The sequence below is a fragment of the Galeopterus variegatus genome, unplaced genomic scaffold (assembly GCF_000696425.1).
Source record: "Galeopterus variegatus unplaced genomic scaffold, G_variegatus-3.0.2 Scaffold3768, whole genome shotgun sequence".
Taxonomy (NCBI): Eukaryota; Metazoa; Chordata; class Mammalia; order Dermoptera; family Cynocephalidae; genus Galeopterus; species Galeopterus variegatus.
The window spans coordinates 98,918-121,417 of NW_007729879.1; the positions used below are offsets into that span (position 1 = coordinate 98,918).

Here is a 22,500-nt window from a genome sequence, read left to right on the forward strand (position 1 = left end):
AACCTAGTTGTTCAAAGGTTTTGATAATGGAGAAATTTTCTGGTGTGTCAGAAACACCAATTGTAGTCCTTTTCCGGGAAATTTTGGAGATTTTTTGTTTTGTTTTGTTTTTACAGCCGCGCTCCAGAACGGCATCAGTGTTCTTTAAGGGACCAGGAAAAGTGGTGATGGTTGCCATTTGCATGTAAGTACTGAAAAATAGGCCTCTTAAAATAGAAATATATTCTTTTTAGTATATGTATAACCTTGAATATGTAACTTTATTACCTGGTACCTAGCTACAGAGTTAGAGGTTTATATTGTTTTAGGAGGAACTTGAATAAGTCTTTATTATTGTCAGTAGAGTGGTGGGGAAAGAGTATGAGTTCATATAGATACCCATGCTTGTGTTCTGTATAATTCTAATTTTTTTTTTTGGTCTTTTTGTGAGATCGGCTGCACCGCACTCAGCCAGTGAGCGCACCGGCCATCCCTATATAGGATCCGAACCCGCGGCGGGAGCGCTGCTGCACTCCCAGCACGCACTCTCCCGAGTGCGCCACGGGCTCGGCCCAATTTTTTTTTTTTTTTTAAAGATGACTTGGTGTTGTCAGCACCACACTCTCCCAAGTGAGCTAACCAGCCATCCCTATATAGGGATCTGAGCCTGTGGCCTTGGTGTTACCAGCACCGTACTCTCCCAAGTGAGCCACGGGCTGGCCCCTTAATTCTGTGTTGTTAAAATCTAAGAATAGTTGCTACCTGAAAATCCTCTCATTTTTATTGGAGTTGATAGAAGCTTTCTTTTTGTTGTTAAAGTTAGATTGGCCAAGGTTATTTTTAGGCCTGTCTGAGTTGCAGGTACTGAAGAATATTTTTGTGTTTGTTATTTTTAACCCACTTAGGAAGAATGTAATTGATGCTTTTGCCTCTTTTTTCCTCTGTCTTCTTGATTCTTACTGTTTTGTTTACCTTTTATCCATTTTGCTGATTAATCTATTTTAGGATATATTCAAGCATCAATTCTATAATTCTTTTATTAAAAAATATATGTGTCAGATATTGTGATAGGATCTGGAACTATAAAGATAAAATACGTAGTTCTTTAAGGATTGGAGGGGCACTAAACTAGAAGGCATTTACAATAATACAGGCAAGGAATGATGTTGTACTAGGGTAGTGGTAGTGCAGATGGAGAGACATGGACAAGTTCAAGAAGTACTTAGAAGGTATGGTCAAGGATGGTGCCCAGATTTCTGGCTTGAACAACTGGATAGACATTGCACCATTCACTGAGAGGAGCACTGGAAGGAGGGGCAGGGTGGGAGCATAGAATATGAAGAGTTCGGCTTTGAGTTTGAGGCATCTATGGGGCACCAGGTGGAGATGGTCTCTAAGATTAGTTCTTTTTGCCAGTAAAACGGGGATAGTAATTATAGCTTTACTCATTGGAGGGATGTATATAATACATGTAAACTGCTTAACATAATACCAGGTACATAAAATGTACTTAAGTGTTATTGTTAATATATATTGGTCTGAAGCTCAGGAGAGAGATCTGGGTTAGAGATTTAGAGTTGTGAGTTAAGTATAAAGTTGACAATTGAAGCCATAGGAGTAGTTAAGATCACCCGGAGAATATATATATAGTGAGGAAGAAAAAGCCCTCAGAAAAATCCTTGAAGAATGCTAACATTTAAGAAATGGGTAGAGAAAAAAGAGCCTGCAGACGAGTCTGAGGAACAGTAAGGAGCAAGGTAGGAAGAAAGCCAGGAGTATCATGAAAGCTAAGGGAAGACAGTATTTTAAGGAAACAGTGGCAAGTGCTTTTGAGAGGTTAAGGGAAATCCTAAAAGTTTTCCAGGAATTTAGCAACAAGGAATGGTTGGTAGTATTGATAAGAAAAATCTACTGGGGTACTGAAGGTAGATGCCATTGTTTAGTGGATTGAAGACTTGTTATGAAGTGAGGAAAACTGAGACAGCAAGAATAGATATGATTTTTTCAAGAAATTATCTGAAGTAGAGGAGAGGAGAAAAGGGTAGCTGGAAGGGATATATAGTTTCCTCATTTACAAAATGGTGTGGTTATTATTTGTATAATAGAATCGCAAGAAATTATCTGAAGTAGAGGAGAGGGGAAAAGGGTAGCTAGAAGGGATATATAGTTTCCTCATTTACAAAATGGTGTGGTTATTATTTGTATAATAGAATCGTAATATCACATGGTGACTAGTAATAGTGCCTGAGATAAGGCATATTAGTCATTACTGTTGGAATCTGAGCATCTAGCTTCCTCAGAACTAACCATGTTTATTTTAGCATCTATGGTTTTCTGATATGACTGTGAGACTGATCTGCAATTGTCCTCCTCTGTGGCATCTGCCTAGTTAAATAAACTGACCCTTACCAAAGTCTTGCCTTTGTCACTGGCCTACTGGACAGTATTAAGAATGGATTTTCTTTTACCTAACTGAAATGAGGATTTCCTTTTTAATTTCATGTTGTCTATATATAGAACACCCTTTTCCTCATCAGTTCTCAGAATGCACTTAATTTAGTTACACATAGCATGCCTCTTCATTTGAGTACTTAATGGTACCATAATCTTTATTTTTCAAATTTGTACTTTTGTTACCTAAACAATAATAAATTCTTTAAGACTAGGCATTCTTTTAAATTTACTTTTAACACAATCTATTATAGAGGAACATACAGTCAATTAAATAAGCTTTTGATGGAAATTTTTATCCAAACCTGTGCTAAATTATTTTCTCTTTCTCTCCTAGCAATGGATTAAACTGTTTCTTTAAATTTCTTGCCTGGATTTATACGGGTTCAGCAAGTATGTTCTCAGAAGCTATACACTCATTATCTGATACTTGTAATCAGGTGAGGATAAAAGCTTTTTTTAAAAAATTAATTTTTAGAGTAGTTTTTTTAGGCATCTAAAAGTTGACCTGTTTGAAAACTGAGGGAGCAGGCTGGCCAGTTGGCTCAGTTGGTTAGAACACAGTGTTGATTACACCAAGGTCAAGGGTTCAGACCCCCTTACCAGCCAGCCACCAAAAAACCAAAAAAACCACAAAAAATGTTTTTTGTTTTTTGAATGGTTCCTGTAGTTAGCTTGTAGAAGACAATGAAAATTGTTTTAGTTTTGAGAGATGAAGTAAAATAACCATGGAACCTGAATATGTAACAGTAGAAAACATTCATACTAAAGCCAGAGAGAAAAAATACTGAAAAAAATGAGGAGAGCCTCAGTAACCTATGGGACAATATCAAGAGGATTCTGTCAAACATTTAAGGAAGAAATTATACTAATAGTACACAGGCTTTCAGAAATAGAGAAAGAAATGCTTTTAAGCTCCCTAATGAGGCCAACATAACCCTGATACCAAAACTTTACAAAATCATTACAAGAGGAAAAAAAATACCAGTATTCCTCATGAAAATAGATTCAAAATCCTTAAAATATAATCAAGTTTCATCTACCAATATATATAAAAATGATAATACGTCATAATCAAGTAAGTATTATTCCAGGAATGTAAGGTTGGTTTAATATTCAAAATCAGGGCTGGCCCGGTGGTGCACTGCTACAGTGCGCCGCTTGGGAGCGCGGCGGCGCTCCCGCCGAGGGTTCGGATCCCACATACAGACCGGCCGCTCACTGGCTGAGTGAGGTGTGGGCGCAACACCGAGGGTTGCGATCCCATTGCCGGTCCCGGTCCGGTATGGGTGCGACACTGAGAGTTGCGATCCGTTGCCGGTCACAAAAAAAGACAAAAAGGAAAAAATATATATATATATATTCAAAATCAATAGGTATAGAAGGTTAATGTTCAGAAATCAGTTGCATTTCTACTATCAGCAAATAAATGAAGAATGAAATTTTAACAAATTCCATTTACAGTAGTATCACAAAATATTTAATTGATCTGTAGATTTAATTCAATCCCAATCATAATCTCAGCAGACTTTTCTGTACCAACTGAGGAACTGAATAAATTCTAAAATTTATATGGAAATGCAAAGAACCTAGAATATTCAAAGCAATCTTGGGGGGAAAAAAGAAATGTGGAGGACTTCAAGACTTATTAATAAAACTACAATAATTAGGACAGTGAGATATTGGCATAAGGATTGACATACAAGTGGAATAAAATGGAGGATCCAGCAAGAGAACCACATTTACATGGCCAGTTAACTTTTGACAAAGGCACCAAAGCAATTCAGTGAAGAAAGGAAACTTTTTTCAACAGTGATGGAGAAATTGGATATCCATATGGGGGAAAAAAGGACTTTGACTCTTACCTCACACCATGTACAAATTTGAGGTGGGTCATCGACCCAAATGTTAAGCCAAAACCATGAAGATTCTAGAAGAAAACTTAGGAGCATATATTCTAGATTCTTTGGTAAGCGGAGATTTCATAAACAGGACACAGAAACAATACTATAAAAGAAAAAAATATACAAATTCATCTTTATCAAAATTGAAAACTTTTGCTTATTGAAACACATCCTTAAGAAAATAAATAGGCAAACCATAGATTGGGAGAAGATGCTCACAAAGCATATATCCAAAGTACTGGTATCCAAGATAAAGAACTTCTATAATTAAGTAATAAAAAGACAACCGTATTTTTTTTTTAAGGCTAAAGGTTTGAACAGGTATTTCACAGATAAAGGTACATGAATTGTGGCTAGTGGACACATAAAAAAGTGCTAACACCGTTAGTCATCAGGAAATGTATCCTAAAAGCACAAGATACCTCTACACATCCATTATAATTGCTGAAATTAAAAAGCCTGACAACCGAATGTTGGTGAAGGTGTGGAGTGGCCATATCTCTCAGACATTGCTGGGGAGTGTAGAATGGTACAACCACTCTTGAAAATGCTTAGCTGTGTCCTATAAATATATATCCTGTGACCCAGCAATTCCACGTTTAAGTATTTACCCAAGAGAAATGGGAATGGATGTCCCCAAAGGATTTGTATAAGAATGTTTATAGGAGCTTTACTCATAATGGCCAAAAAAACCCCAAACTGGAATTAACCCAAATGTTCACCAACAGCAGAGTAGATAAACAAACTGTGCTATACTCATACAATTGAATATTATCTGGCAATAAAAGAGGAATGAACTACTTTTCCAGCAAGCAACATGTATGTATCTCCAGTAGTATACTAAAAGAAGGTGAAAACAAAACAGTGTTTATGCTGGAACTTTAATCTTTAGTTTTTAAAAAAAAGACCAGAAAAATAGTTTGATTCTGATGTGGGAGAGAATTGACTGAAAAAGAGGCACAGGGGAACTTTTGGGGGTGATGGAAAGGTTCTGTGGAAAATGTTACAAGGGGTATACATTTGTTAACACTCAACTGTATGTTCCAAATTTGTGCATTTCATTGTATGTGAATTTTACCTGAAAAATAAAATTTTCTGTATGTAGAAATTGATTACTAAATAGATATTTGATAATGTTAAGGAATTAGTCTTAATTTTTAGAAGTATGATAATAGTCTTGTGGCTGTATTTTCTAAGAGGCCTAATGTTTTTAGAAATTCATCTAAAATATTTAAAGATGAAATGTTATGATGTTTGTAATTTTCTTCAGAATATTCATGAGGGAAGTGTAGGATATGGATTAGATAAAACAGATTTGATCACCTGTTTATAATTGTTGAAGCTTAATGATGGAGGAGTTAAGTTTATTGAAACATTCTATTGGGTTTTTTGAATTGTTTTAGCCATCATCTGTGTGTTAGAAAATTTTCATAAAAGAAAAAAGAAAAAAAATTATAGCTTGACAAGGAAAAATAAAGTAAAAAAAAAAGTTAAAAATTAAAAAAAAGAAAAATTTCATAAAATAAGGTACAATAAGTTTGTGATCATATTTTTAAACACACATATATCCCCTCCTTGAAATCTGGCACATATTCACAAAAGCCACATTAAAAACTGTATACAGGTGTATATAAAGGCAGTCTGAAATATACTCCAGATTCTTAAGTGGTCCCCTCTTTTATAGTGTTTGAATTCCTGTACAATGAACATGTATTAGGTTTGGAACCAGAAAAACAAATGAATTTTTGTAAAAGACTGAACAGCAATAAGAGGTAAATAAAAGCTTGAGACCATGTGGTATCAAGTGCTTTGAGAACTCCTAGGTGAAGAGTATGTCTTAATTAGGGTTTTCAAAAAGGCTTTGATGAAAAATATTTCATCTGGACCTTACTGAATAAATAGAAATTCTATTTCTCATGTACTTTTGAAAGTTGTTTCTTTCGAGACCTATAGTAGCATTTAAAATTTTTATTATAGGGGCCGGCCCGGTGGCGCACTGCTACAGTGCGCCGCTTGGGAGCACGGTGGCGCTCCCGCTGAGGGTTCAGATCCCACATACAGACCGGTTCCCGCTCACTGGCTGAGCGAGGTGTGGGGTCTTATAACCTACATGAAAACTTCATCTATGAAGAATTTGGTTAACTAAAAACTTTACCTAACTGATTACTTGATATCATGCTGAAAGAAAGGAAAAACTCCAGATCAATCAAGTAAAGTCACATAGAGAATTCACACAGAGGCTTTGTATTTTTATTAAATAGTTCTAATAAGATAGTTGTATGATATGATTTCTAAATTCCCATCAAATTAGAACAGAAAGAGCTTACTAGGAGCAAGCATACTAATATTGAGAGGTTCCAGTAGGTAAGTCTTTTAACAATGGATAAAATTTAAAAAATCAAATAAATAGAAATGAAAGAAAGGCATATGAGAAGGGAGGAAAGGGGAGGAAGGAAGGAAAGAAAGGAATGTGGTAACCTGGATTAGTGACATGTTAGCATTTTTGCCATATTTACTTTAGATTTTTTTAATGAAGTAAAATCTTAGTTATAACTGATCTTCCATCTTTATTCCCTCTGTTCCACTCCCCAGATAATCACTGCCCTATATACATTGATGCGTGTACTTCTGGTGCATGGTTTTGCAGTTTTACTAGAAATGTTATGTGTCCATGTAAAATATATATGTTTAAACTTTTTACTGTCTTTCATTTGTACAGATGTACAAGTTATTCTTCCTGTAAAAATTAGATAGTATAGACCATCCTAATCCTGCTTCTCTCCTCAGAGGTATAAACATAGTTAAATGGGTGTTCCTTCAAGATCTTTTCCTGAACTTTACATTATGTGTAGTTTACAGAAACTACAATTAACTAATCAGTTATTTTCCTATTGTTCTGACTCCCTGTCCCTACCTTACAAGGAAAGTAACTTTGAAATGACCAATCCATTTTTTGTTCTTTGATTCTGCTTTCTTCAGCCTTTTCTGTCTGTAAAGCCTTTGTTATTTGTAATAGACTTTGGGGCACTTCTCTGACTCTGTTGGATGGTGTTTCCAAGGTCTGTGCTCATATTTGGCTCCCAATAAACTTTAAAAAGTTTTTTTTTAAAAAAAAGAAAAGAAACTATAAAACATAAGTTGTTCTGTACTGTGCACATGGTTCCTAACTTGTTTTTTACCCTCTTCCACTTACTGGTATGTCTACAGAAAGCACTACCAAAACCCCATTCTTTTAAACTTCTGTAGAAGTAATTTATGGTTTACCATTTATTTTGCCATTTCCCTTTGATATATTTTTAGGTTGCCTTCAGTTTTTCATCTTTATAAACAATGGTGTTTTGAACCCCTTTGGGTCCATCTTTATTTTTCTAACATAAGTACTGGAAACCAGAATTGCTGGGCCATTAGACTTGCATATGTTCGGTGTGTTTTTTGACATTGTTAGTATGTACCCTCGAGTTTGGCTTTATTATATTATACTCTTCATCTTGCTAATGATTATTTCCTTTTTATTCTTCTTCATAGGGTTTACTAGCACTGGTGTGTTTTTTGACATTGTTAGTATGTACCCTCGAGTTTGGCTTTATTATATTTTACTCTTCATCTTGCTAATGATTATTTCCTTTTTATTCTTCTTCATAGGGTTTACTAGCACTGGGCATCAGTAAGTCTGTTCAGACACCAGATCCTACTCATCCGTAAGGACATTGCCTTTATTTTGTTTTTGTTTGTTTTGGCGACAAGTCATTGAAATAAAAGCAACTGAATTTAAGAAATCTCCTGTAATTTATATACCTGCAGTTTGTTAAAGATTTGATCATTTCTTCCACTGTAGTATCTAAAGTGCAGGACCCATCACTGTGTCAAAGTAAATTCAAGGTATAATTTGAAAATAGAGCTTAAATTATTTTTATGTTTTATAACATAGCATGCAGATCTTGTCCTCTGCATATTTGATAATTAGTAACAGAGCACATATTTTGATCTTGGAGGTCTGTTTTATTTTGGTTCAAGGAAACATATATTCCAGATTTAGACTCATAGGCTGCCCAATCTAAAATTTTGGTGATAACTTCTATTAAGTACACACTTACTTTAATTAATTTTAATCTTTCTGTTGTGATTTGGAAATACTATTGTTAATATTTCAAAATTATTTATTTGTAAAATGAGTATACTTTTTAGAATATATTATTTTGACTCATATCCATTATTTGAACAGAGATTTTTTTCTGTTGCTTCTACTAACACAACCATCTGAAACTTTTGAGTTCCACATGTGTCATTTTTTAACTAGCTTCAGTAATATAATTTGATCAGTTTTAAGGCAAAATAGATTTACTTATTTTTGTAAAGGAGTCTTCTTTATTCCTTACAAATGCATTTCTTTACTTGAAAGCAAGGCACTACTGTTTTCTTATGAATAGTAACAAAGTTTAACATCCTATAATTATCAATAGCCTAGTATGAGAACAGCTTGTTCTCTAGTCTGCTAACTATACATCATTACAGTGTTTTACCATCTTAAGAAAAACATTTTTTTCCCGACTAGCTTCATATACCAAAAATTTTAAAACAGAGGGTAAAAATTTTAAACTTTAGGTTATGAAGATTTCTTCTCAAGGTATTTTCAGTAATTGACTTTAGTGTTGCCCAACAGAATTTTCTGCAGTGATGGGAATATTTTATATCTGTCCAATATGATAGTCACTAATTGCATGTGGCCATTGAGCACTTCAAGTGTTGCTAGTACACTTGAAGAACTAAATTTTAAAGCATAGTTAGTTTTAATTAATTTAAATTGTCACATGTGGCTAGTGGCTTATCAGCTTGGCCAGTGTAGATCTACATAATTAAAATTTTCAATAGGAACCTATAAATTTCTTAAAAACACCTAAAAAGAAAGTAATGCCATTTAATTTAGCTCTTAACTTACTTTAACTTAAATAATATATATTTTATATTACTATGGGGGTAAACTTATATAAAGAAGAAAATAATTTTTTCTAAATCAAGCTGGTAGAACATTGTCCCATCTATAAACTGGGAATTCTCTATGGCAAATTACATCTTCGCAGAAAAGAATTCAAGGAGCAGATTAATTAAGAATTCTTGTTTAAATTTGCATCTCCGAGAAGGGTGCCATAGAGTTTGGGTTTGGGAATAAATATACCCTGAAATATTTTTACCCTATTTACTCCTGATTTTTTTCCTCCTATAGTATGTCGTATTTTTGAAATCCTTTGATACTCAGTAGTGTGTAAGTACTTATGATAATGCAAAATAATGTACCTATTGATCAAAGATGCTTGAACAATAATTGAGATTTTAGAAAATTAGCCAGAAAACTGAAGCTCTTAGTTCTAGTAATAGTTGCTGCGTGCTAAACTATTCAGAATAAACAATAAATTATACGTACTTAACTGTTCAGTATCTAGCATTTACTTATAGGTAATGTAAATCATAGACTGGCTGCATAAAAAGACAGAAATATTCAATTAGAAGCTGCATTACAAGGAAATTTAATTGTTATCCTGTTCATTAAACATCTGAATTCATTTTTAAAAAGATTAATTTCACTTATATCTGTGGTACATATTATGTAAAGTAGCTCTACTAAATCAAAATAGGCTGAATTAAATGGTATTCGTTTTACTTTTGTGTATTTTCAAAGATATTACAGTTTTTTTCCACATTATATATTACTTTTTTGATTAGACTTGAATTTGGCACTTACATTTTACTTAAATGTAAAACTGTACCATCTTGATAGTCCTAGAAGTTTTTTTTGTTTTCTTTTTCATTGACCTGTTAAGCATATGTTTTGAAAGGAAATCATTTGTATTTCTTGCAATCTTCTTTTTTGTTTTCCAGGTATGGATTTTCAAATATGCGCTATATTTCTTCGCTAATTAGTGGTGTTGGTATTTTCATGATGGGGGCAGGACTATCTTGGTACCATGGAGTCATGGGATTGCTTCATCCTCAACCAATGGAATCCCTTTTATGGGTAATCCTGTTTGTTCCCCCTCAGTTTTGAAGTAATATGATGTAGTAATTGAGTACAGTAGAATGCTTTTGTCATATTGGTGTTGACAAACCTCAATAACACCTTCTTGACTGTGTCATAGGGTTATGTATCTGTAGTTGTGTTTTATGGAACATGACTGGACATGACCTCTAAATTCATATAATTTAATGATATTGAACAAGAGGATCTCTAAGTACAATTGTTAAACTCTTCCTCCTTGGTTAAAATCAGTTCTATGAATTTCTCTAGTTGCAGTTGAAGAACAAGATCTCTGTTCACTTTTAGTCCCAAGAATAGTCTCATAACAGTAATTAAAATATCCAGTTCCATGTAATAATCATAAATTGGAACTGCATTTAAAGTTAAAGCTTCTCCTCCTCCTTCAGGTAGGAAGCCTGCCCTGGGGGAATGGGACGTTGGAGGAGGGTCACCTTCTCTGTTTTCCCACCTAGAGATTCTACCCTTCTCTTCTGCTCCATAGGCAGTGTTGAAGTTTGGGATAGGGACAAAAAAGTTCTACTTTCCTAGCTACATGTCATTTTGCATTGGTTTCCGCTGGCCTTTGTAGATGTTTAAAGCTGTCTTTTTCTGTCATGGACACTTCTTAGAGATTACCCTGTTTGGCTTCTCTGACTATAGCTCCCCAACAGGCACAAATTGGTCATGTAGCACCACCTCTCAGCTTCTGCATCTGATGGTGTAGTTCCAGGCACTGCTGAAGTTGCCTTGCATTTGGCAAGAATGCCTTTTGGGCAAGTGATCTAAGGGTTCCGTGTCTGAGCCCTATGTGTTAAAATGGACATCTTTAACACAATTTCAGTAGGAGTGCAGTTTTTCCCTAAACATAGTCATCTCCTCTGCTGACACAGCCAATATCAGTTAGTAGACTTGACTATAGATTTATTGTTCAGGTGTGTATCAGACACAGTTTGCTATGATAGCCAAACTCTGGGGGATACACATCCAGCTTTCTGAGAAATCTCAATAGCTTAACAGTTTTCACTGAAGAAATCTTCACTTTTGGCCTCCTTAACCTCAGCTCTTCCTGTATGGTCTGATGGGTGTGGAACAAGGGTATGGTCTAGTGGGTGGAGACCCCCAGGCTTGGGCCACCTTCTGTGCAAGACCTGAATAGATGATATAATACCTCATATTTGGATATGGGGGTTCTGTTATTTATTTATTTATTTTTATTTTTATTTTTTTAAAAAGATGACCGGTAAAGGGATCTTAACCCTTGACTTGGTGTTGTCAGTACCATGTGAGCTAACCGGCTATCCCTATATGGGATCTGAACCCGTGGCCTTGGTGTTATCAGCACCACACTCTCCCAAGTGAGCCACGGGCTGGCCCGGATATGGGGGTTTTGTAACCTACTTTGTTCTCTATTTTGGGTTGTAGCCAGAAGAGGACAGAAGCAATCTCATTTTAATAACTTATTATACCATACAGATCTACATAATAAGAAGCCTATTAAACTAGGCTTATTTACATTGTTATTCACTAGTTTCCTATAGTTTTTATTGACTAGTTTCTTGCCATAATACGTTTCATATAATTAAAATGAACAAACAAATATATTTCCTCTATTCCAAAAAGACTGGTCATTTTATAGATACCTTATTGTCCTAGCATTTGTCTAATTTGTACACCATCACTTTCCGGAGGCAAAGCAGTCTCTAGAGTTAGAGATTAATTAGTTACTTTTTCAGTTGTGTATAAGTTTTAAAGCTCCTAGAAGCTCTTGTGTCTTTTAGTGACTAGATGGGGTTCCATTAGACAATAGCCTTTTCGTAAATAAATAATTTTTTAAAAAATTAACACCATTTTGAAAAAAAACATTTTTATTATCATCACCACTCAACTTATTTGTGTTGGATTATGTACCAAATGGCCAGATCTTCTAAAGAACATCTACATAACATTTCTTTCATGTTTCAAGAGATGAAAATATCTGTATAAGGCTAAGTACAAAAGTACACAACACAGCAGACATTAAAAATCCATGTATGAGATTTTATCCCATCTGCAGCTTTTATATAGTTTGAAAAGTAGACTCTGTGAACTAAAAATTATTGTCCTTCTGTATTCCTGTGAAGTTTAGTGGAAGTGGATTTAACCTGATTACAACACTAATCAGTATGACTGATCTGATATTTACCAAAAAATTGTATTTTTCAATAAATTAAAGTCAGTGCAACACCCACACAAGCTAGAATGCTAGCTGCATCCATTCCTCACATTGAAGATATGAAACACAAACCCATTCCTCTTTCTGTGTGGGTTTGTGATCTTGTCATTTCATACTGAACATCTAGATTTCTAAGTATTTCTTTCTGTTGCTTCAAAGTCTTATAACTTTCTTCATTGATTGAGCTACATCCAGCTTCATCTTCACTCTTAATACCCATTAATTTCCTAAATTTGACGTTTTGGTCTTTGTTTCCAAAATTCAGTTTTTCCCATATTTCGGCAGACTGGGATTTGTCCACTTCTTTCTTCCCTTGCCAAAGCATTTTTCTTTTTTTGTCTTGTTCAGCAGATTTCATTGGATTCACAGCTGCTGGGTTATAGTAGCTAGGCACAGCTATTCCAGTCTCTGTGAAAGCTTTAGCTTGCAGGGCTGCCATTTGAGCTGCCGTAGCTTTCTGAGGAATTACTTGAGTTCCTGATGCCAAGAGGGTAGCAACATTGAGAACAGAACCTCCAGTAGCTGCAGCTGCTGCAGCTATTTCTTGCTGTTTTTGTTTCTCAACCATTTCCTTTTTTCACTGTTCTTGTAATTTCTTTGCCCATTCCAACCTCCTAACTAAAGCTTCTTTAGTGCATCAATCGCTGTGTTTCTGCCTCTGAAGGGAGGTGGACGAGGAGTCTCGCTTAAACTTCTGCTAGATCTTGGGCCATAATACGTTTCATATAATTAAAATGAACAAACAAATATATTTCCTCTATTCCAAAAAGACTGGTCATTTTATAGATACCTTATTGTCCTAGCATTTGTCTAATTTGTACACCATCACTTTCCGGAGGCAAAGCAGTCTCTAGAGTTAGAGATTAATTAGTTACTTTTTCAGTTGTGTATAAGTTTTAAAGCTCCTAGAAGCTCTTGTGTCTTTTAGTGACTAGATGGGGTTCCATTAGACAATAGCCTTTTCGTAAATAAATAATTTTTTAAAAAATTAACACCATTTTGAAAAAAAACATTTTTATTATCATCACCACTCAACTTATTTGTGTTGGATTATGTACCAAATGGCCAGATCTTCTAAAGAACATCTACATAACATTTCTTTCATGTTTCAAGAGATGAAAATATCTGTATAAGGCTAAGTACAAAAGTACACAACACAGCAGACATTAAAAATCCATGTATGAGATTTTATCCCATCTGCAGCTTTTATATAGTTTGAAAAGTAGACTCTGTGAACTAAAAATTATTGTCCTTCTGTATTCCTGTGAAGTTTAGTGGAAGTGGATTTAACCTGATTACAACACTAATCAGTATGACTGATCTGATATTTACCAAAAAATTGTATTTTTCAATAAATTAAAGTCAGTGCAACACCCACACAAGCTAGAATGCTAGCTGCATCCATTCCTCACATTGAAGATATGAAACACAAACCCATTCCTCTTTCTGTGTGGGTTTGTGATCTTGTCATTTCATACTGAACATCTAGATTTCTAAGTATTTCTTTCTGTTGCTTCAAAGTCTTATAACTTTCTTCATTGATTGAGCTACATCCAGCTTCATCTTCACTCTTAATACCCATTAATTTCCTAAATTTGACGTTTTGGTCTTTGTTTCCAAAATTCAGTTTTTCCCATATTTCGGCAGACTGGGATTTGTCCACTTCTTTCTTCCCTTGCCAAAGCATTTTTCTTTTTTTGTCTTGTTCAGCAGATTTCATTGGATTCACAGCTGCTGGGTTATAGTAGCTAGGCACAGCTATTCCAGTCTCTGTGAAAGCTTTAGCTTGCAGGGCTGCCATTTGAGCTGCCGTAGCTTTCTGAGGAATTACTTGAGTTCCTGATGCCAAGAGGGTAGCAACATTGAGAACAGAACCTCCAGTAGCTGCAGCTGCTGCAGCTATTTCTTGCTGTTTTTGTTTCTCAACCATTTCCTTTTTTCACTGTTCTTGTAATTTCTTTGCCCATTCCAACCTCCTAACTAAAGCTTCTTTAGTGCATCCATCGCTGTGTTTCTGCCTCTGAAGGGAGGTGGACGAGGAGTCTCGCTTAAACTTCTGCTAGATCTTGGTTTTTCAATTCTCTTCTTTCTGTCTCGACTTCTGCTCCTTGTCCTACTCCTGCTTCTAGTCCTATGTCTTTGTCTTGATCTTGAGCAGGAATGAGACCTAATCCAACGTTTTCTTTCCCTGCTTCTTGATTGTGATTTATTCCTCTCTCTGCTTCTGGATCATGACTTCTTCCACTCCCTACTCCTGGATCGGGTCGTCTTCTGCTCCCTGCTTCTGCTACAATGGCATCTTTCACAAGACCTAGATCTTGAGTGACTTCTGCCTCTTGATGACTTTCTTTCTTTGCGTTTGTGTCTGTGCTTACCATTTTCAGATGAATTTAGTCGCTCTCTTCCTTAATCAGAAGAATATTCTTTGTCATTATGTTCCTCAGACTTGTTTTTTTAGGGGATTTATTTTTGGATTAATGTCTTCTTGCCTCTTTGCTTCTGCTCTGGCTCCTATGTTTTCTTCCTTCATTATCTGACTTCCATTTTCTTTTTCTTGACCTTGATCATGATCTTGACTTAGGGGATTTATTTTTGGATTAATGTCTTCTTGCCTCTTTGCTTCTGCTCTGGCTCCTGTGTTTTCTTCCTTCATTATCTGACTTCCATTTTCTTTTTCTTGACCTTGATCATGATCTTGAATAATAATGTTTTGAAGCTCTGGGAGAGACAGATACATCTGACTGCTCTTTTTTCTTAGCTCTACCTGGAGATGTCTTTTCTGGGGCTGTCCATCACTAGCCACCATAGTCTAGAATCCTGGCTGCTAGGGTGGCGCCTCCACTTGCTGCTTTCAACACTACCTGGCCGCCCTGAAGCTTCACCAAAGACTGAATCACTCATCTGAGAGACCCAGATGGCAATAATAAATTTAAAACACTGTAAACTTGTTTATGTTTATTAGGTATTATTTTGGAATCCTTTTATTGGGTGATAAGTGTGTCTTAAGTACTTTCAGGAAGGAGATTGGAAGGATTAAAAAGAGTTATTGGAAAGTTTACCTGTTATTTTAATTGTGCTTTAGGTTGGCTTTTAGATTCAGTGGAAAGAGCCTAGAATTGAGACTGGAAAGCCTGCATTCTAGTTCTTACTCTGCTATCATTTCTATGTACGCAGGCAAATCACTTAACCTTGGTAGTTCGGTTTTCTTAACAGAATTATAAGAGTGTTGGACTAGGTTTGAAATGTTCAAACCTCTATTTCAGGAAAGACTAGGGTTTCAGAAAGGTATATTGAAAATTGTGTAGATGTTTGGTTTGAATTTTACTAAAATTTTTTTAAAAATTGTTTTGCTACATTAACTTTTTGTATACATTGGACTAAAGCTTCTCTTGCCATCTTTATTTAACTGAACAATGTCCTTGGACTGTAAGGAACATAGTATTACTAAAAAAAAAGTAATTGATTACTGTTAATAACTACTTATCTTTCTGAATCAAAATTCTCTTGGTATGGGGCATCTAAGCAAAATCCAGAAGTTACTTGAGTATGGGTGTGAACCTTAGGGCATCTGGTGTCCATAACCCAAGATTTCAGATGTTTGTGTTCAAATCTCATTGTCCTAATTTGAGTTTTTTCCTATTAAAATGTTTATAATCTGGCTTAGATTTGAATTTATGTTTCTGTTTTAGACATTATAAACTTTATGAACAGTTCTGAGTCTTTGAAGAAATATTTATGCTCTGTTTTAACATTTGTTTTTTAGGCATATTGTATTTTAGCAGGATCATTGGTCTCTGAAGGAGGTATGTACTGTCACAGAGTATCTCTTTATTACTAATTTAGTAATATATATTCAGCAGTCCATTATTACAGTTGTTAAGTTCTGTTGATTAAGGAAAACTGTGGGAATAGGAATCTAAGCTTTGTCTACTTTTAGAGAGTCTTTGTATAATATACTATGGTTGTTTTTGTAAAGGATGGGGGCAAGGGGAAAGCTATGTTTTGTTCTTGAGTATCATATTATAATGTTCAGAACATTTGAAATGGAGTATGAAAACATAACTATACTGAATTTTTAAAAATCAGGTTTTTAGTAGTTTAATCAAAAGTTTCTTTTCGCAATATGAATATTTCAAAGTTTCTGAAATATATGGCTATATAGCAGTTTATGACAGAGCACTGCTACTATCACTGTGAAACTGCCTAATTCATAGTATCTTTACTCCTGAAACATAATCACTTTCTATGTGTAGTGTTCTCTTCATCTGTTTTTTTAAATTAATACAAGGGTACTTCAAAAAGTTCTTAGAAAGATAGACTTAAAAGGTAATACAAATCTTTCTATGAACTGGAAAGATAGACTTAAAAGATAATACAAATCTTTCTATGAACTTTTTGTAGTACCCTCGTATTATTTTTAATTAACAGATCATAACTATATATTTATAGATCCCTTCATCTTTGATAGTCCATAAAATTGTGATAATACCACTTGACTCAAAAGGTTGGGACAATCGAAAGTGGTTGTGCTTAAGTGTGGTACCTGCCAAATAGTGGCTGTTTAATAAATTAAGGCTGTTGATATAGCAATTATATTTAATTATTATGGTTTAGAAATAAGGAATTAGGGTCTTGATAATGACTAGTTAATATAGAACTTTTCCTTATTGCCAACCCTGGTGTTAAAATGTGGTACTTATTTATTTAGCTTTTGAAATGCCACCTTTAAAGTTTTGAGGTATGAAATTTTTTCCTTGCTGATATGAATGCTTTTCTTTCAGCAACACTTCTTGTTGCTGTAAATGAACTTCGTAGGAGTGCTCGGGCCAAAGGAATGTCATTTTACAAATATGGTATGTATTTTAGAAACCAGGGGTTTATTTCATCTCCTTTATTTGCTTAAAATTACCTAGTACTATTGCTTTGTGCCTAATAGATGTGTTCAAAATGTTATTGCAATGGCCTCCCTATGTGGCTCTTATGTATATATCACCTCTTTTAAAAGAGAAATGTAGTGTAGTTTGAACATGGATATTTTATATTTGGATTTGACTTAAGCGAAGTACTGTATTTCTATATATGCTTATCTGACTTGAGAAAGTAATTTGACTTTATATATCAGTTACTGTTGACATGTAAGCTAAGAAATTATATTTACATTGGACAAGGTTTTTAAAATCATGATTTCTTATATTTTTTAAAATCTTAATTTAATCTTGATTTTAAATGGATACTTATCACCTGATGGTATCAAATTAAGGTTTTAGTAATTTTCTTTACTTGTCTCTCCCCCATTGATTAAGTAATGGAAAGTCGTGATCCTAGTACAAATGTTATATTATTGGAGGATACTGCAGCAGTCTTGGGAGTGATAATAGCAGCTACTTGCATGGGCCTTACTTCTATAACAGGTAAATATTTCTTAAATTACAGGTGGTTTATTTGTCCCTACTTAAATAATTCTCTCATATATGGGAATTTTCTCTTATATTATTGAGTAATTTTAAACCAATAGATTGTTAAATGTTAATTCCATACTAATTATTGATTTGTGTAAGATATTTGGTCAGTAAAAGTATTCAGGTTTCTCTGAATTAGACATAAGTCTACTAGTAGAGGATTTTTGTAATGCTGTAAACCTTTCTATAGGTTTATTAAGATAATATGAGAGAACTTTAATAAACTCTGAAGTTCTAAATAAATATGTATTATGGCTCTTGTTCATTTGTTTTCTTCCAGTTTTAGTGGCAATAATAACTGCTGTTGTCTTCTGTTTCCTTAACTCTCTTTTTGTTTGTTACATCCTCATTTTGGTGGCTAGTTAAGTGTTTTGAGGGATAGTACAGAAAAACAGGTAAATGAGAAGACAGAAAAACCATTTTTTAAAATTTTGTAAAACAGCCATTTAGTAAGAAAAGACTAAATTTATAAAGTTGGAATTCTGTTGGAATGGAACTTTTCCCATTCTTCCTTATTTGTCCTTATGTATTTAAAATAATTTTAGGTGACGAGCTTTCACAGTTCTGCAGTGTTTCTTCAAATAGTCTGAAATACGAATAGCTCTTTCTCAATTTGAATGCTCATTTCAAGACTAAACCAGCATTCTCTGATGTTCACTGTGACCTGAAATATTTCTAAAAATATTGGTTTTTTGGTGCCCTTATAGTTTTAGACATTTTTTTGTATATAAATTATTAGCAAAATTTTAGGCTTAAGAAAAGTGTGACTTGATGTATAAGTCAACTTTTAATTGATTTATTTTCTTTTACATAATAATAGAAACCAGTTAAATCAAAGTTATAAAAATATGTATGAGACTGTTTCACATGAATTAAATTTTATTTAATTAGCCAAATTAGTTTATATAAATAACATGCCAAGAAATATTTTTCTTAAAAAAGTGTTTTCTTCCAGCTAATAGTCATATGATTTCTGTAGGATTATTTATACATGTGTATACTCTTAAATAAAAATAATTATTTAAATTTGAATTTCTGAAGAGCAATATTTGATTTTGAACATTATAATTACAAACCTCCTATTAGATTATGTTACAAGTGGATCATTTTTAACACAGTACAGATAAGTGAATACTTTTTAGTGTTATGATTTGACTAAATATTAATAAAACTAGTATATATCTTGAGATTTTTAGCAAAATAAATGTGTTTTATCAAGCTTTAAAAGAGTTAAATATTATATTGATGCCATTTCACCTTTCGAATAAAAACACTTCAAATCATAAAAGTCATGTGTGTAAAATTTATTATAAAGATTTTAAAAATATTGGTGTCTGTTATATAAATATTACCTATACATTCAAAGATAGTAAGTCAGCCTTTCTCTTGGTTCTGGGAGAGTTAAGCCCTAACAAACTATGGTAAATGTTGCAATCAGAATCACCTGGAAGGCTTGGGGAAACATAGAATGCTGAACCCCACCTCCAGAATTTCTGATTCTGAAGGTCTGGGATGAGGCCTGAGGATTTGCATTTCTACCAAGTGATACTGATGTTGCTGGCCCAGGAACCACACTTTGAGAACTACCACTTTAAGGCACCCATAGCATGTAATCAATTAACTTCTTTCCTTTGTATTTAGAATGGTACTAGCTATATATCATCTCTGGTAGAATGAGAACAGAAATCACACGTATCATTTTCTGTAGGGCTTAATTCTCATGCAGAATGTTGGTAGGAATAAGACACAAAAAATGGTTATTTCTTTCAGCTTTTGTTTTTTTGTTGTTGTTTTTTTTTCTTTGTCTGTTTTCGTGACCGGCAAGGGGATCGCAACCCTTGGTGCGGGGTCACCCGCACTGCGCTCAACCAGTGAGCGCACCGGCCATCCCCATATAGGATCCGAACCCGCGGCGGGAGCGCCGCTGCGCTCTCAAGCGCTGCACTCTCCCAAGTGCGCCACGGGGCCGGCCCTTTCTTTCAGCTTTTGATTTCACAATTATTTTGTCTACCTGGCATAGGAAAATTATTACTGATGTATCTAAAAGAAATGCACTCTTCATTATGTCATTAGTAAGTATATGTTGTCTCTAATCTGAAAGTGCTCTGAACCCTCATCCATGTGATGACCAGGTGCAAGAAACAGTTTGTAAATAATTAAGTTACATAGTACTTAGGTAATATGAAGCAAGTTGTAGCATCCCCATTTTGTAGTATAGTAAAACTATTAGGAGTCACTAAAGGAGGCAATTAAGGAATTAGGAATTAATTTCAAATCCCTTGAATACTAGTTCTGGTTCTTTGCTCTCTAATGCTCATTGAAATAATAGAAACTGTTAACTTACTGATTTCTTACGTGTTTTATTTAGGCAATCCACTGTATGACAGCCTTGGTTCTTTGGGTGTAGGCACCTTATTAGGTGTGGTCTCAGCATTCCTCATCTATACTAACACAGAAGCACTCTTAGGGCGATCCATCCAGCCAGAACAAGTACAACGACTTACTGAACTCCTGGAGAACGACCCATCAGTAAGGTCAGCATTATTCCAGTGATGCTATTAAGGCTTACAAAAACATACTAAAAAAGAGAAATGCTTGGTTTGTAAATACTTCCAGAAGAAGTTTTGGATTCCTAGTCTTCAGAACTTTTTAATTTATTACTTTTCAGAATTTTTTTTTTTTTTTTGATGAAGCAAGGATTCATTTAGGAAACTCCTTATAAAATTTCCTTTTAAGTATTGTATATCTTTAATTTTTAGAATAAAGAACAGTCAGATGATATAATGGGAATAGTAGTTATTTATTTTTTTTTGATGAAGCAAGGATTCATTTAGGAAACTCCTTATAAAATTTCCTTTTAAATATTGTATATCTTTAATTTTTAGAATAAAGAACAGTCAGATGATATAATGGGAATAGTAGTTTACAAAGTAGTTGGCTCCTTAATGTGGAACAACTTAATGTGGAACCTGTATATTTATGTTTGCCTTACATTTGTATTGCAATTAAAAATTGAGTAAATGGTATTTAGGAAATTATTAAGTGTATATATGGGCGGAAAGGTTTATGAGACAACATGACAGCATTTTAGAAAAAGTGATTTAGAGTTAGATTCTGTAATACACAAGCTTTATAATTCATATGTGTATAAATTACCATAAAATAGTATTTGTTAAGTTTGCACCTTTGTATGGCATTATGTAAAAAAAAGGTAAGTGGATGGTGAACCTTAGAAAATTATAGGTGGCAGTTAACGGTGAATTCTCTGAAGCCATCTTAGTCCATTTTCATCACTAATGGGACAAAACAAGAATTCTGGACTTTGTACTATGAAAGTGTATATATGCGTGTATGTATACATATAAATTTGTATGCATTGTTATTGATTGCAGGGCAATTCACGATGTTAAAGCCACAGATCTGGGATTAGGTAAAGTAAGATTTAAGGCAGAAGTAGATTTCGATGGACGAGTTGTTACAAGATCATATTTGGAAAAACAAGATTTTGACCAAATGCTACAAGTAAGTTTATGTATTCATCATTTTCTTATATAACTGAGGGTTGGAAAAATTACTTTTTAAGTAAATAAAACATTTTCTTTTACAGGTCTTACTTAACCTATTTTTGGATAGCTCTCAATTTCTTAGGTTCCCAAATTTGACAGAGACCCTTTTATTTCCTATAGAGTTGGTCGAAGGATACAGCAGAAGAGCAAACTTACTATTCAGTGCTTGTTGTTTGCCAGACATTTTATCTATTTTATCTAATTTACTCTCAACACCCTGTGAGGTAAATGTACAGTAGCCTTTCATGGGGGATACATTCCGATACTACTAGTAGATTTCATATACCACGGATAATACTGAACCCCATATATGAGGGTACCTCACAAAGTTTATGGAAAGATTCATATTATCTTTTAATTATGATTTTCCACAAACTTTGTGAAGTACCCTTATGTACTATGTTTTTTCCTATATGTACACATCTGATAAAGTTTAATTTTTAAATTAGACACAGTAAGAGATTAACAACAATAACAAATAATGAAATAGAAAAAAAAACCTCATAATAAAATAGAATAGTTATAACAATATACTTTAATAAAAGTTATGTGAATGTGGCCTCTCTCTGTCAAAATATCTTATTGTACTGTTCTGTCCTCACCTATTTTTGGACTGCGGTTGGCCTCGGGTAACTAAAACTGTGGAAACAAAACTGTGAATATGGGAGACTACTGTATAGCCAAGTTGAGACACAGAGAGATTAAGTAACTTGCCTAAAGTTGCAGAGCCATATATAGAGAGTCAGATATGAATTTAGATTTCTCTGACATTAGAATCCATGCTTTTTTATTAAGAATAGTTTTTTTAAAGTTTACAGAAGATATATAATGAGTGGAACAGCTTGCTTTTGTCAGATCTTAACATTTTGCTATACTGTTTAAGATCTTAAAAAAAAAGAAGTAAATCTTAACAATCAGG

General features: G+C 34.1%; 1 protein-coding gene across 1 annotated transcript in view; it reads left to right on the forward strand.

Annotated features, from left to right (window-relative positions):
- Positions 1–22,500, forward strand: part of SLC30A9 (solute carrier family 30 (zinc transporter), member 9) — an 80,386-nt gene that overhangs the window by 48,091 nt on the left and 9,795 nt on the right. The window contains exons 8-16 of the mRNA XM_008585941.1: positions 117–184; positions 2,768–2,870; positions 7,977–8,032; positions 10,209–10,344; positions 16,320–16,359; positions 17,338–17,409; positions 17,860–17,967; positions 20,384–20,549; positions 21,408–21,537. Coding sequence (XP_008584163.1) covers positions 117–184; positions 2,768–2,870; positions 7,977–8,032; positions 10,209–10,344; positions 16,320–16,359; positions 17,338–17,409; positions 17,860–17,967; positions 20,384–20,549; positions 21,408–21,537 — 879 coding nt within the window. The remainder of the gene's footprint in view (positions 1–116; positions 185–2,767; positions 2,871–7,976; positions 8,033–10,208; positions 10,345–16,319; positions 16,360–17,337; positions 17,410–17,859; positions 17,968–20,383; positions 20,550–21,407; positions 21,538–22,500) is intronic.